General features: G+C 42.4%; 1 protein-coding gene across 1 annotated transcript in view; it reads left to right on the forward strand.

Moving 5' to 3' along the window:
* Positions 1 to 5,258, forward strand: part of SLC16A10 (solute carrier family 16 member 10) — a 67,654-nt gene extending 62,396 nt beyond the window's left edge. The window contains exons 5-6 of the mRNA XM_069974845.1: positions 1,917 to 2,145; positions 2,667 to 5,258. Of these exons, the coding sequence (XP_069830946.1) occupies positions 1,917 to 2,145; positions 2,667 to 2,902 (465 nt within the window). The 3' untranslated portion in view covers positions 2,903 to 5,258. The remainder of the gene's footprint in view (positions 1 to 1,916; positions 2,146 to 2,666) is intronic.
* Positions 5,259 to 11,869: the final 6,611 nt, after the last annotated feature.

The raw sequence follows: 11,869 nt of genomic DNA on the forward strand, positions 1-11,869 counted from the left end.
GTAAGAAATCGATTTTGCAATATTTTATAAAACAAAATAATCACAGATATCCAATATACTTAAAGAGGTATTCCACTCAAACATACCTTTTTATATGTTGCTGCCCATGGTGAGACTAACAATTATTCCATACTTGTTACTATTTATTAACTCTCCTTCCCCCAGTTCTGAGCTGCTGATTTCTGTTCAAGACACAAAACACTGTGTGTGAGCCTTTTTCTTTGTCTCCCCCTCCTCCCCCCTCCCTTCCAAGATCTGCAACTTTGTAGCTATTTGTAATGTTGGGAGGGTTAATCTGAGGTCAAGTTGCTGATAACCTCACTGTGAATATCCCTCCTGGCATTACAAGTTTCATTACTTATTTACATGAGCCGTCCCAGAAGGGAGAGGCAGGAGGAGGAGACAGAGAGAAAAGCTCACACTATTTTTTTTGTGTCTTCAGAAAGAAGCAGCAGCTCAGAACTGGGAGAAAGGAGGCTGAATAATTAATAACAAGTGTGGAAAGAATTGTTAGCCTCACTATGGGCACAGGTATATCCAGGGCCGTCTTAACAGCATTATGGGCCCCTGGGCAGAGGTGCGAATTGCCCCCCCCCCAACCGCCGCCATCAAATCCCCCACATCTTTGCATATAGTGCCCCCCATAGTAGCCAATCGCCCCATATAGTGCCCCCCATAGTAGCCAATTCCCCCATATAGTTACCCCATAGTAGCCAATCCCCCAATAGTAGCCAGTGCCCACATAGTAGCCAGTGCCCCCAATAGTAGCCAGTGCCCCCCATAGTAGCCAGTACCCCAATACTAGCCAGTGCCCCCATAGTAGCCAGTGCCCCCCATAGTAGCCAGTGCCCCCCAAAACAACAAACCAGTTACTCACCTGTCCGGCGGCCCCAGCAGCTCCTCTCCCGGCAGAGCGCCACTCCCGTCATCCTCCGGGCACAGGCAGCGGGGTACAGAGAGACTGCCTGTGCCGGAAGTGTCCGGCTGCACAACACGTCCAGGACACAGGCAGCATCTCTGTACCCCGCTGCCTGTGCCCGGAGGATGACGGGAGTGGCGCTCCGCCGGGAGAGGAGCTGCTGGGGCCGCCGGACGGGTGAGTTCCTGGACCGCCCGCCCCTTCTATCGCCGCTCAGCTGAGTCAATCAGAAGCCCAGGAAAGTGCTGCTCATTGCACTTTCCAGGGCTTCTGATCGGCTCAGCTGAGCGGCGATAGAAGGGGCGGGCTGAGCAGCAATAGAAGGGGCCGGCTGAGCGGCAATAGAAGGGGCGGGCTGAGCGGGCTGGGCAGGCGGAGGGGGCAATACAGGGGGCGGAGGGGGCAATACAGGGGGCGGGCGGGACGGCTTCTATGCTCAGCACTGCTTGGGAGCCGTCTTCGCTTTATAGGACGCACTTAGTTTTATAAGTGCGTTTTATAAAGCGAAAAATACAGGTCACAGAGGGCAGGGGCCCCCTAGGACGCAAGGGCCCCCGGGCAGCCGCCTACCCTGCCCAATGGATAAGACGGCCCTGGGTATATCAAAGTTATGTTTGAGTGGAATACTCCTTTAATGTTGCCCCCTTTGGCAGAAACAACCTCCAAAATGCATTTCAATGACTTTAAGAAATATTACCCTATTCATCCATTTAGCAGTGCAAAATGCTTAAAGTGTCCCTGTCATTCTAACTTACAAAATGTAAATCAACAGGGGATGGGATGTGAAATGAAGCACGTTTGCAATTTACATTCTAGGGGGCACCCTTTCATATGGGTTTTTTGTAACTCTATCTGCTCCTGTATTGGTTTATATAGTGTCAGTATCTTATGGTTTTAAACACTATGAAGAAAAAAATGAAAGGTTTTGCCTTTTTTAATAAAAGATGTGATTTATAGATTTATTTATTTTCATATATTATTTTGATTTTTTTTTCAGGTGGTATCTTTTTTTTTCATTGGACTGATGTCTATGATGATTCCGTTGTGCCACAATTTTGGTGGTTTGATTGCTGTCTGTCTCTTCATGGGCCTGTTTGATGGCTGCTTTATAAGTATTATGGCCCCCATTGCATTTGAGCTTGTTGGCCCAGAGAATGTATCTCAAGCCATTGGATTTCTGCTTGGATTTATGTCTATTCCTATGACTGTTGGGCCGCCTATTGCAGGTAAATATAAATGTTGCATCATGTATTACTACAGAAGCATGATGGTTTTATGTTTTGTTTTATGTTAGGGCCGTCATGTAATCGTGGCATCATAGAGTAATGACTTTTCAGTGGTTGACATATAATTGGTTAAAGGGTTTGTCTCATCGCCTCTTTTTCAACTTTGTGGGGAGGAGCGAAGATGGGACGCAGCGGTGCCGAGCTCACTGACATTACATATGTCATTACACATTACATATGTCTTCAGGGACAATCCAAGTCCTGGAGACATGTGAGAGATAAAACCTTAATTTAAAACATACTTACCAGGTCCCGACCACCAGTCCCATCGCTGCCCAACCACCGCTGACATAACTGATGGCATTTCCCAAAAGTTTAGGTTATGGGGATACCTCTTTATTAGTGTCATATTAGGCATCAAGTCACTGTATTTTTTGCATATCCTTTCTTCCTATAATCATGTATGAACCCATTTTTGATATTGGCGACTTATACAACATATAATTTACTGTCTCCTCCAGGCTTTTTGCGCGACAGACTTGGCTCTTACAATGTAGCATTTTACTTGGCGGGTGTCCCCCCTATCATTGGCGGAATTATTCTCTGTCTTATTCCCTGGATCCATGGAAGGACTTTAAAGAATAAGGAAAAAGCACTGGATAGAGAGGTTGAAGAGAAAATGATGGATAACACGGCCAGTGCATTGACACCTGGCACAGCTGAGAATTCTAAAAAGGAAGATGTCTCTGTTATATAATTTCCATTATTTTACAAAAAAAAAGAAAAAAATTTGTATGACTTTTTGTATGACAGTGACTGAATTTTGTAACCGGTGCTACAAAACCAAAGCTGTACGATCACACTGTGCTGTTTGCTTTCCTTGTCAGATTCCTTTATTCCTGCCTATAGAAAAATTCAGCCCCTATATGTGGGTGTCATGCTAGGACTATAGAGCAGCCTCATGAAAAGATGATACATGAGACCTATTCAGTACTAGCTTTAAAGCAATGCAGGGTTTGGTTTTTATAGCATCCACTTTATTACTATTCAGTCATAGTGGCTGAACAATTTTCTACTTTGTTTACCAAATTTCTGTGCAGAAAAATTCTCACATTCGATTGCTGGAGTGATAGCGCCTGAAGCCTTAACAGTATGTGTCACTAGGTATTTTATTTGGCAGCCTGCTGGAGTTAGGACTTTGTTTTTAGACAATGCCAGGTATTGACACAATTCTGCTACGGGGTCTTGATCGTTCAGTATTTCACGATGACCTAAATCAATTGATAATTGCTATCAGCCTGTTTACAGATGTTCACATATGCTGTTTTTAACGTGACAATTTTCAGCTAGATGAATACTATTTGAGACATACTCTTCCTTGATAAGACTTCTATTTAGCATAGTTTGCAGTGCACTATAGGTATTACTTTTGTGCTTAAGGAAAGTGCCTCTTTTAAATTCATGCTATTTACACTCGCAGAACCATTTCTTTCTGCAAATAATCCATATCCATTTTCTGTAGTTGATGGGTGTATTCATACATTTTTTCATGTAAACAGCTGTTTTGGGGGCTCAAGCAAGCAGCTTGTGGTGCTTGGGTAAAGCTGGCCATACACCTTTAATAACTGACGAGCGATCATTCGTCCATTAGTTGTATTCCCGTCCACCGCAGTAACCAATTAAATCTTTTTGTTCAAATTTTTGTACATTTCGTCGCTTGATATTTAAACGAAACATTAAAAAATGACAACAAAAAATGTAACAGGTTTAGAGCTCTGGTGGTATGATGTCTGGCAATTGCCGACATACTGACGGGGTTCTAATGTGCCTTACAGAACCCTATTACATTTTGTCGTTCTAATTTTTGTATATTTCGTTTAAACATCCCCTCAAGGGATGAAATATATAAAATTCAAAAGGAAAAAAAATTAATAGGTTAACAGGCACCCTCTGTTTTGCCGAGCAGGGGGCACCTGGTTAAACACTTAATTCTCCTTTTGATTTCAATTGGGTTTTTAGTCAAGTTGAGCACTTGAGCATTGAGAAATGGTTGACTTGAATAACAAGCACTCCAGCAGTTAAGTGCTCGCTCAAGTCTAGTCTAGACCCATTGGAAATATGTTCAGTGTTCTGTTGATTACAAATGCTCCACAAAAATTAGTAAATTGCATTCTTTTCCATAAAGACCAGGTAATAAGTACAGCAGTTTGCTGAGTATATTTTAGCTATGCATTCCTGCATGAAGTTTGAGGGCATCTTTGTGCATGACAAAATCTCTTTTCCATTTTGGATTTATTACCTATAAGTTGGCTTGGATGATCACCATTCCATATGTAATATTCCTTTTAATTTTTATTGTTATACAACAACTCTGTGTTTGCTGTATATGCACTTTATGACCTAATTATTTGCTGGTAACTACCTTTAATTTTCTGAGTGATCCAAAGACTTTGCAGGTGTCTATATTATCTGTTGCTGGTGCAACTGTAAGGTTAATGTGAGCTATCCATGAATATGTGCCTTATTAGCATGCTATCGAGCAGTATTTGATTACCGGTGGCTGACTAAGTTGATTGAAGCCCCAAGGCTGCCTGGAAAACATGGATACAGCCTATGCCTGTGTCCATGTTTTCCTTGACTCTCTGGGGATTCATCCAACTTCTGTGGCCGCTGTTAACCAAATGCTGCACACTCAGGTTGGGATGAGCCTGAGATTCGCTCATCTCTAGTAACCAGTAAAGAATAACTATGCCAAAGATTTCTTATAAACACAATCTGACCAGTTTGGTCTATTATATGGTATTACGATAAGTTTATATAGTTTGTGTGATGTTGAACTATTGCGATGTACAGTGACTATAAATGAGAAACCTGTTATAATAGGTTACAGGTGCAGAAAGATGTGTGTGCCACAGAGAAATACAATGAAATGTATCTTAATTTGCCTTATCTCCTTTTATAGCTACTTCAGATACCTTACATGCGTAAAAGTTGTGTCCGCGTACATTTCTGATCAGATTACTATCCAAAAGGAAGACGTGATATGGATGTATATTTGTTTGGTTTTGTTGAAGTGTCTTAAGAACATATTAAAACTATAAGTAAATCTAAAAGCTTTATTTATTACCAAACATATAGTATAAAATTAGTAGTAATGCATACAGCCCTCCCTGAGGGAAGATTCTTCACTGATCAGCTGTAATATTAAAACCACCACAGACAATAGCTCCTGCAAAGGGGTAGTAGCCACCAAATTATCATGGTAGAAGAATGGGGTGGAGCATCTCCAAAATTGCTGGTCTTGATGGGTATACCTGCCATAAAATATTCATGGAAGAGCTACTGTGGCGGAAATTGCTGTTTAATGCACATGGGTCTGCATCAGCAGAGACTTGAGCATTTGGTGTCTGAAGAAGTTGGATGCAGCCCTAGGGAGTCTGGGAAAACATGGATACAGCCACCGGTAATGAAATGCAGAATGATCAGACTCAAGCATGACACATCTCTATTGCTGTTGCTTTGTACAATTTGCCAAATAAGGCTATGTTCACACTACGTTTATATTTGTATAATTAGGGCCGTTGTTGCCGATTTCAACAACAGCCGTGATTAATCAGATTATATACGTTACATTGCTGTCTATGGAATCCTGGCAGGAGTGTATACACATAGTATTCATTCTGGCGGCTGTTAGGAACCGGACAGCAGGACAAGACAAGAGAGTGAGCCCTAAGCTCAGCCCCGCCCACTGTCCTCTACCTACTTGCCACAATCCGCCCTAAGATGGTGGCGAGCAACTGGGCGGCAGTCCCTGCACTGGCTAGGTGGGACACAAAGACAAGACAGACAGACAAACACAATGAAGAATAGTTGACAGTCCAGGTCACAACAATCGGGCAGAAAAGTACAAAATCACAATCCAAGAAGCAAGGTCAATAAACAGGCAATATGGTCAGGGGCAGGCGGCTAGCAAGGATGGTCAGAACACTAGGCAGAAGGGTCAGAGAAAATACAGATAATAGCAGAAACACAGGCAGGCAGAGACAAGCTCAATAACCAGCAATAAGTGCACAGACTGAGGTTAGTTATATAGGAGACCAGGGCTCTGATCCAGAACGTAATTGGACCATCCCCCTGATCTCCAAGCACAGACAGCTGAGAACAAAACAGATCCACTGGCAGGATGACCTGTCAGTCACAGCAGAACCAAAACACAGATTAACCATGACATGGCCAAACAGAATTCAGCAGGTGAATTCGGGTGTGTCTCCCAACAAAAGTGAGCATATAAACCAGTGTTCACACACTGCAAACAAAAACACAAACAGAATACATGAATTTCAGCGCCTTCACAGCCGCACAGCACGAGCCGAGGGGCGCATAATGCTTTGCAAAGATATCATCCTGACAGCGGCGATACGAGATCTCTACTCTGGATCTCTAGCGGAGCTACGAGAAACTGACATGTCAGTTTTCTGCTGACGCTATTCATTGAATAGCGGCCGCAGAAAACCCTGTCAGTGCACATTATGTCCATAGTGTGCAGTAAGGAGTTTTTACTGATGCGCCCGCATTAGAACTCAGCGGCGAAAACGATCATCCCGCCGGTACTGCAGTACCAGCCGGGATGATCTTTTCTGAGACCGTCCGGGTCACGGAACGGCCGGTCTCTTACAAGGTCTGAACATGGCCTAACCCTGATCTGATCTGTGCATCTGCTGGAAAACAAGCTTGATCCATAGAGAGCCCATATTACAACCTTTAATGCAGCAAGAAATGATGTCTTGTCAATAGACATCATATGGCACTATGCCTTGATGGGTCAGAGCTGTTTTGGTGGTCTTAGATGTCCCGCAGGTGCTTTTAATGTTATGGCTGATTAATATAATTTGTATCCAAGTCCTAGGATTGATATCAGATATAAATAGTCTGGGTATCAATATATAACTCCTAAAATGTCATCTGGCACCAGTACTTTTTATAGCTTGGCTTGGTAGATTTCCATTTACTATTTTGCTGTTTCTGGCTACTAGATTAGCTGCTATTCATGAATACCTAGTCCGAAGAAAGGGAAAATTTGTATTACCGATCATTTTTGTTTCCTTAATTCCAAAGGCAGCTTGTATATTCCTGCTTCTGCAAGACAATGAGGACAGAAGTATTGGAAATGCAGTAAAGTTTATTCACTGTATAAAGAAATGTTATGCAATATTGATATTGTTTCATAGTTTTATACATTTTTGCTTGCAGTCAGGTCATATGTCCTTTCCAGCTACAGTGCAGTTATTAGACATCTGACCAAGCAAAAAAAAACAAAAGCAAAATAAAAAGTTTACAGTCCAATAACTGCAAGAAAAGATCTTAAAATAGTAAGAAATTTCCACAACAGTATAAGAGTATCACACACTGTTAAGCAATGTAGTGAAAAAAAAAATCTAGTCTTAACACAGTGCTATGACGTGCTGAAATACACAATGTATCCTGTAAGAATCTTCTGCCTCTTTTCCTTCCATTACTTCTGATGAGGGGGTTAACAGTCAACTGAGTCTTGCTCATAAAGCTAATTGGCAGCATGAGAGGTAATCCAATTCCCTGGTGTACACAGCAGACACACTGAAGCACTGGCATCATGTTGAGCCTATGCTGCATGTCATTGTGCCTACTCTACAGGCAGCTTTACTGTTCTATTGAATAAGAACTTAAATAGGAAGAAAAAAGGAAAAAAAAATAGTATGTTATCCAAATGTTTTTATTGCACTAAAGCAGGAACCTGTAGGGTACAAACCCACTTGACGTATTTGCTGCGTGAATCAGTCTTAAAAATAAGCAGGCAAAACGCAGGTTGGCTTTATACAATTGTTCTGCGTTAAAATACGCAATTGCGTAATTTTGAAGCGTGAAGCTACATGCGTTTTTCGCACAGGTTGTTAACAACTGATGCTTTGCTAACAACAAGCTTCACGCTTCAAAAATACACAATTGCGTATTTTAACGCAGAACAATTGTATAAAGCCAACCTGCGTTTTGCCTGCTTATTTTTAAGACTGATTCACGCAGCAAATACGTCAAGTGGGTTTGTACCCGTATGGTACTTTGGCAGAAATTATGTAAGGGTACAAACACACACAGCAGATACGCAGCAGATGCGCAGCAGATTTGATACTGTGTTCAGTAATTTAGATCTAATCTGCTGCGTATCGCAGCAGTAAATACGCAGCGTATAAGCCGTGTGTGTTTGTACCCTAAGGGTACAAACCCACATACCGTATACGCAGCAGATACGCAACAAATACGCAGCAGATTTGATGCTGTGTTCAGTTATTTAGATCTAATCTGCTGCGTATTTGCTGCGTATCGCAGCAGTAAATACGCTGCTTATACGGTGTGTGGGTTTATACCCTTAGACTACATTTATACGTTCAGTAGTTTTTCAGGACCGTAAGTAATGTCTGAAATTGTTGGCAATCTTTGTCTGCAATCCTCAAAAAAACTGTCTGTTATGCATCCGTAATATATCCTTTTTGAGGGTCAGCAAAGAAGGGAAAAGTGGGGGTGGTTTAGACTGATTAATTATCAGTAGAGAGCGAGAGAGAGAGAATAACAATTGATTTTAAAAATCTAGTAGACGGTTATATACAACGCCATGTTTTCCTGTTGCAGCTGTTTCAGTCAAATGTGGAAACTTTTTTTAACAGAATAAACTATAAAGTGTAAAATTCTGGTGTGGTAAAATTTTCGACATTATGCTGGGGCTGGTGGGAAAAAGAAAAACAATTATAATTAATTACCCAAAGTCCTAGACAGGTCCCACTGTAGCTTCCATCCCAGGGATTTGCAGTTCCCCAGTGCCTAATCTCTTCCATCTGATTTTGATATGTGGTGTTGCAGCAGGACCTTCCCGCTCAGCCAATTACTAGGGTGTCTTGTCTTAGACAGTGATTGGTTGATCAGGAAGGTCCTGCTTCTACACTTCATCTTGGAAGCAGGTAGAAGACACAAGCATTGGAGGGACTGGTTAAACAGGAGCTGCAACAGCACCCGTGGGGGACCAGAGTAAGCAGGTACATCTGTTTGTTTGTTTTTTTCTCACCCGCCCCAGCAATATATAAACAATAGTGGCAACCAAAATACCCCTTTAATGTCATAATGACAGTATTGCCACTTGTGAACTTGGGCCAGATTTTTCACATATTAAGGTGTGGCTGTGATTTCAAACTACTTTGCAGAAGTCAATAGTACAAGTGAATATCAGAAACTCTGTAATAGATCCCATTAGGCAAAAGAGCTTCCTTCTGTACTCACAAGGCTGTTTCTCCATCCTCCTCCTTAGGATAAGCAGAGACAGAGATGGATTTTGTAGGATGATAACCATTTGCAAAATGCCATATACCAATAACAGAATGGCCAGGAATAGTGCTGCCGTGATTGGTACAAAACTTGTGGGAACATTGTTGATTCACAAAAAGCTTCTTTTGGCATGCAACAGTGCAGACTCTTCCCCACAACCCCCCTTGCTTTCATGGGAATTGAAAACCAACTGCCAGTACTTATTGGACAGATCATGTGACTTTAATTGAACTGAGCATGTGTGACCCACCTTAGTTGAGGCCTGGTGGGCCTCAACCAAGGTCAACAGGTTATCCAACAAAGCAAGCAAATGGGGGATTAGTAAGACTATATTTTTCAAACAATAAGTTTAAAATGCTTGTAACATAGAAACATAAAAGGTTGTTGGCAGAAAAAGACCACTGGGTTCATCTAGTCGGTCCTTTTAGTATTTCTATTCTTATTATCTTACGATAGATATAGGTTTATCCCAGGCAGGTTTACAATCGGTTATTGTAGATTTACCATCCACATCTGCTGGAAGTTTGTTCCAAGTATCTACTACTTTTTCAGTAATGTAATATTTTCTTACATTGCTTCTGATTAGGGATGGTCCGAACTGAGTTCGGTTCGAGTTCGTACGAACCCGAACTCTCGGTAATGATTCCCGCTGTCTGCCCGCTCCGTGCAGCGGGCGGATCCAGCGGGAGGACCGCCTGGAAAACTGGAATACAGCCATAGCCATAGGCTGTATCCCAGTTTTCCAGGCGGTCCTCCCGCTGTATCAACCCACTCCACGGAGCGGGCAGACAGCGGGGATCTGATGCCGAGCGTTCGGGTTCATATGAACCCGAACCTCGGAGGGTTCGGACCATCCCTACTTCTGATCATTCCCCCAACTAACCTCTCACTGTGTCCTCTTGTTCTTGAGTTCAGTTTGGAAGTGCAGTGAAATACCCAGCAGCTCAGGTTTGTATTGCTGGATTTATTTACATGGCTAAAGTAAGTGATTCTGTTATAACAATATTAGTAAATTGTAGCGTTGGGGTAGCGCTTTGTTTTAAGGTGGGACTAGCAGGTTTCTCTGACTGGCTGCATCTCACACTCACTGCCGACCATCAGTGAATATCATTGATGGACTCATGGAACAAATCTACACGCTTTAGGCTATGTTCCCACCCAGTATTTTTGCTCAGTACTTTGCAACCAAAACCAGGAGTGGATGGAAAACACAGAAAGGCTATGTTCACACACTGTTGAAATTGAGTGGATGGCCGCCATTTAATGGCAAATAATTACCGTTATTTTAAAACAACGGGCGTTATTTGCAGTTAAATGACGGCCATACACTCAATTTCAACAGTGTGTGAACGTGGCCTTTCTGTGTTTTCAATCCACTCCTGGTTTTGGTTGTGAAATACTGGCCAAAGTACTGAGTAAAAATACAGTGTGGGAGCATAGCCTCAGTCTGACGATATAGGAAACCCCTAGATTTATTAACAAGCCTGGAGAACACAGAAATGGCTGCTCATCGCACCCATGGTTGAAACTAAAGCTTGTTCAGCTACATTAAAAAACAACTTCTGATGTTGGTTTTTAATGTAGCTGAGAAGCTTTAGTATCAACCATGGGTGCGATGTGCAGCCATTTCTGTGTTCTCTAGGCTTGTACTTAGATTTATTAACCCCATTCACAAAGGAAGAATTAAAAATATTCTATTAAAATATTGCTCAAGTAGAAAAGTAAAAGGATAACTTAAAGCGGTATTCCCATCACCTAAACTTTTGTTAGGTGATAGGGAATGCAAAAGAAAGTACAGTAATTTTGCAAATGCTTTGCATTAGAAGAATTGCTTTCTTTTGTTGTTTGGCTCCTTCGTGTCCCTGTACAGTCAACAGCTTGTTGCCTGGGTTCCTGCCCACCACTCTCTTCTCTGAGAGAGATCCTGGGATTATTGGGAGCTGGTATGTTTTCTTTCTCCTCCTGAGCTTACATACATCTCCAGAGACAATCCACAAGCCCTTGAGACGTGTGTAAGCTCTGTAGTAGACACAGCAATGCAGAGCTGATTCAGCTCAGCAGTGCTGCATCGAGACCTTACTCCCCCTGCAGCCTTTGTGGCGAACCAGGAAGTGAAAAGGGGGATACAGCGGTGCCAAACTAAATTAGGAGATGAAAAAACCTTTTTAAACACTCTGTGAGTTCCCATAAGGGGGTGCGAAGGAGTGAGAGGTGCAGTAAAGGGAAGTAGAATGTACATATTATCCAGAGTTATGTATACGACCTGTCAAGTCAGCTCTTACTTTCTCACCTTTCCCAGCTTGCTGTCTGTGCTATTACAGGCACAGACATCGAGCAAGGGGGCCGTGGGGAGCAGGGGGAGAGGCTGTCCGGACTG

The sequence above is a fragment of the Dendropsophus ebraccatus genome, chromosome 6 (assembly GCF_027789765.1).
Source record: "Dendropsophus ebraccatus isolate aDenEbr1 chromosome 6, aDenEbr1.pat, whole genome shotgun sequence".
NCBI lineage: Eukaryota > Metazoa > Chordata > Amphibia > Anura > Hylidae > Dendropsophus > Dendropsophus ebraccatus.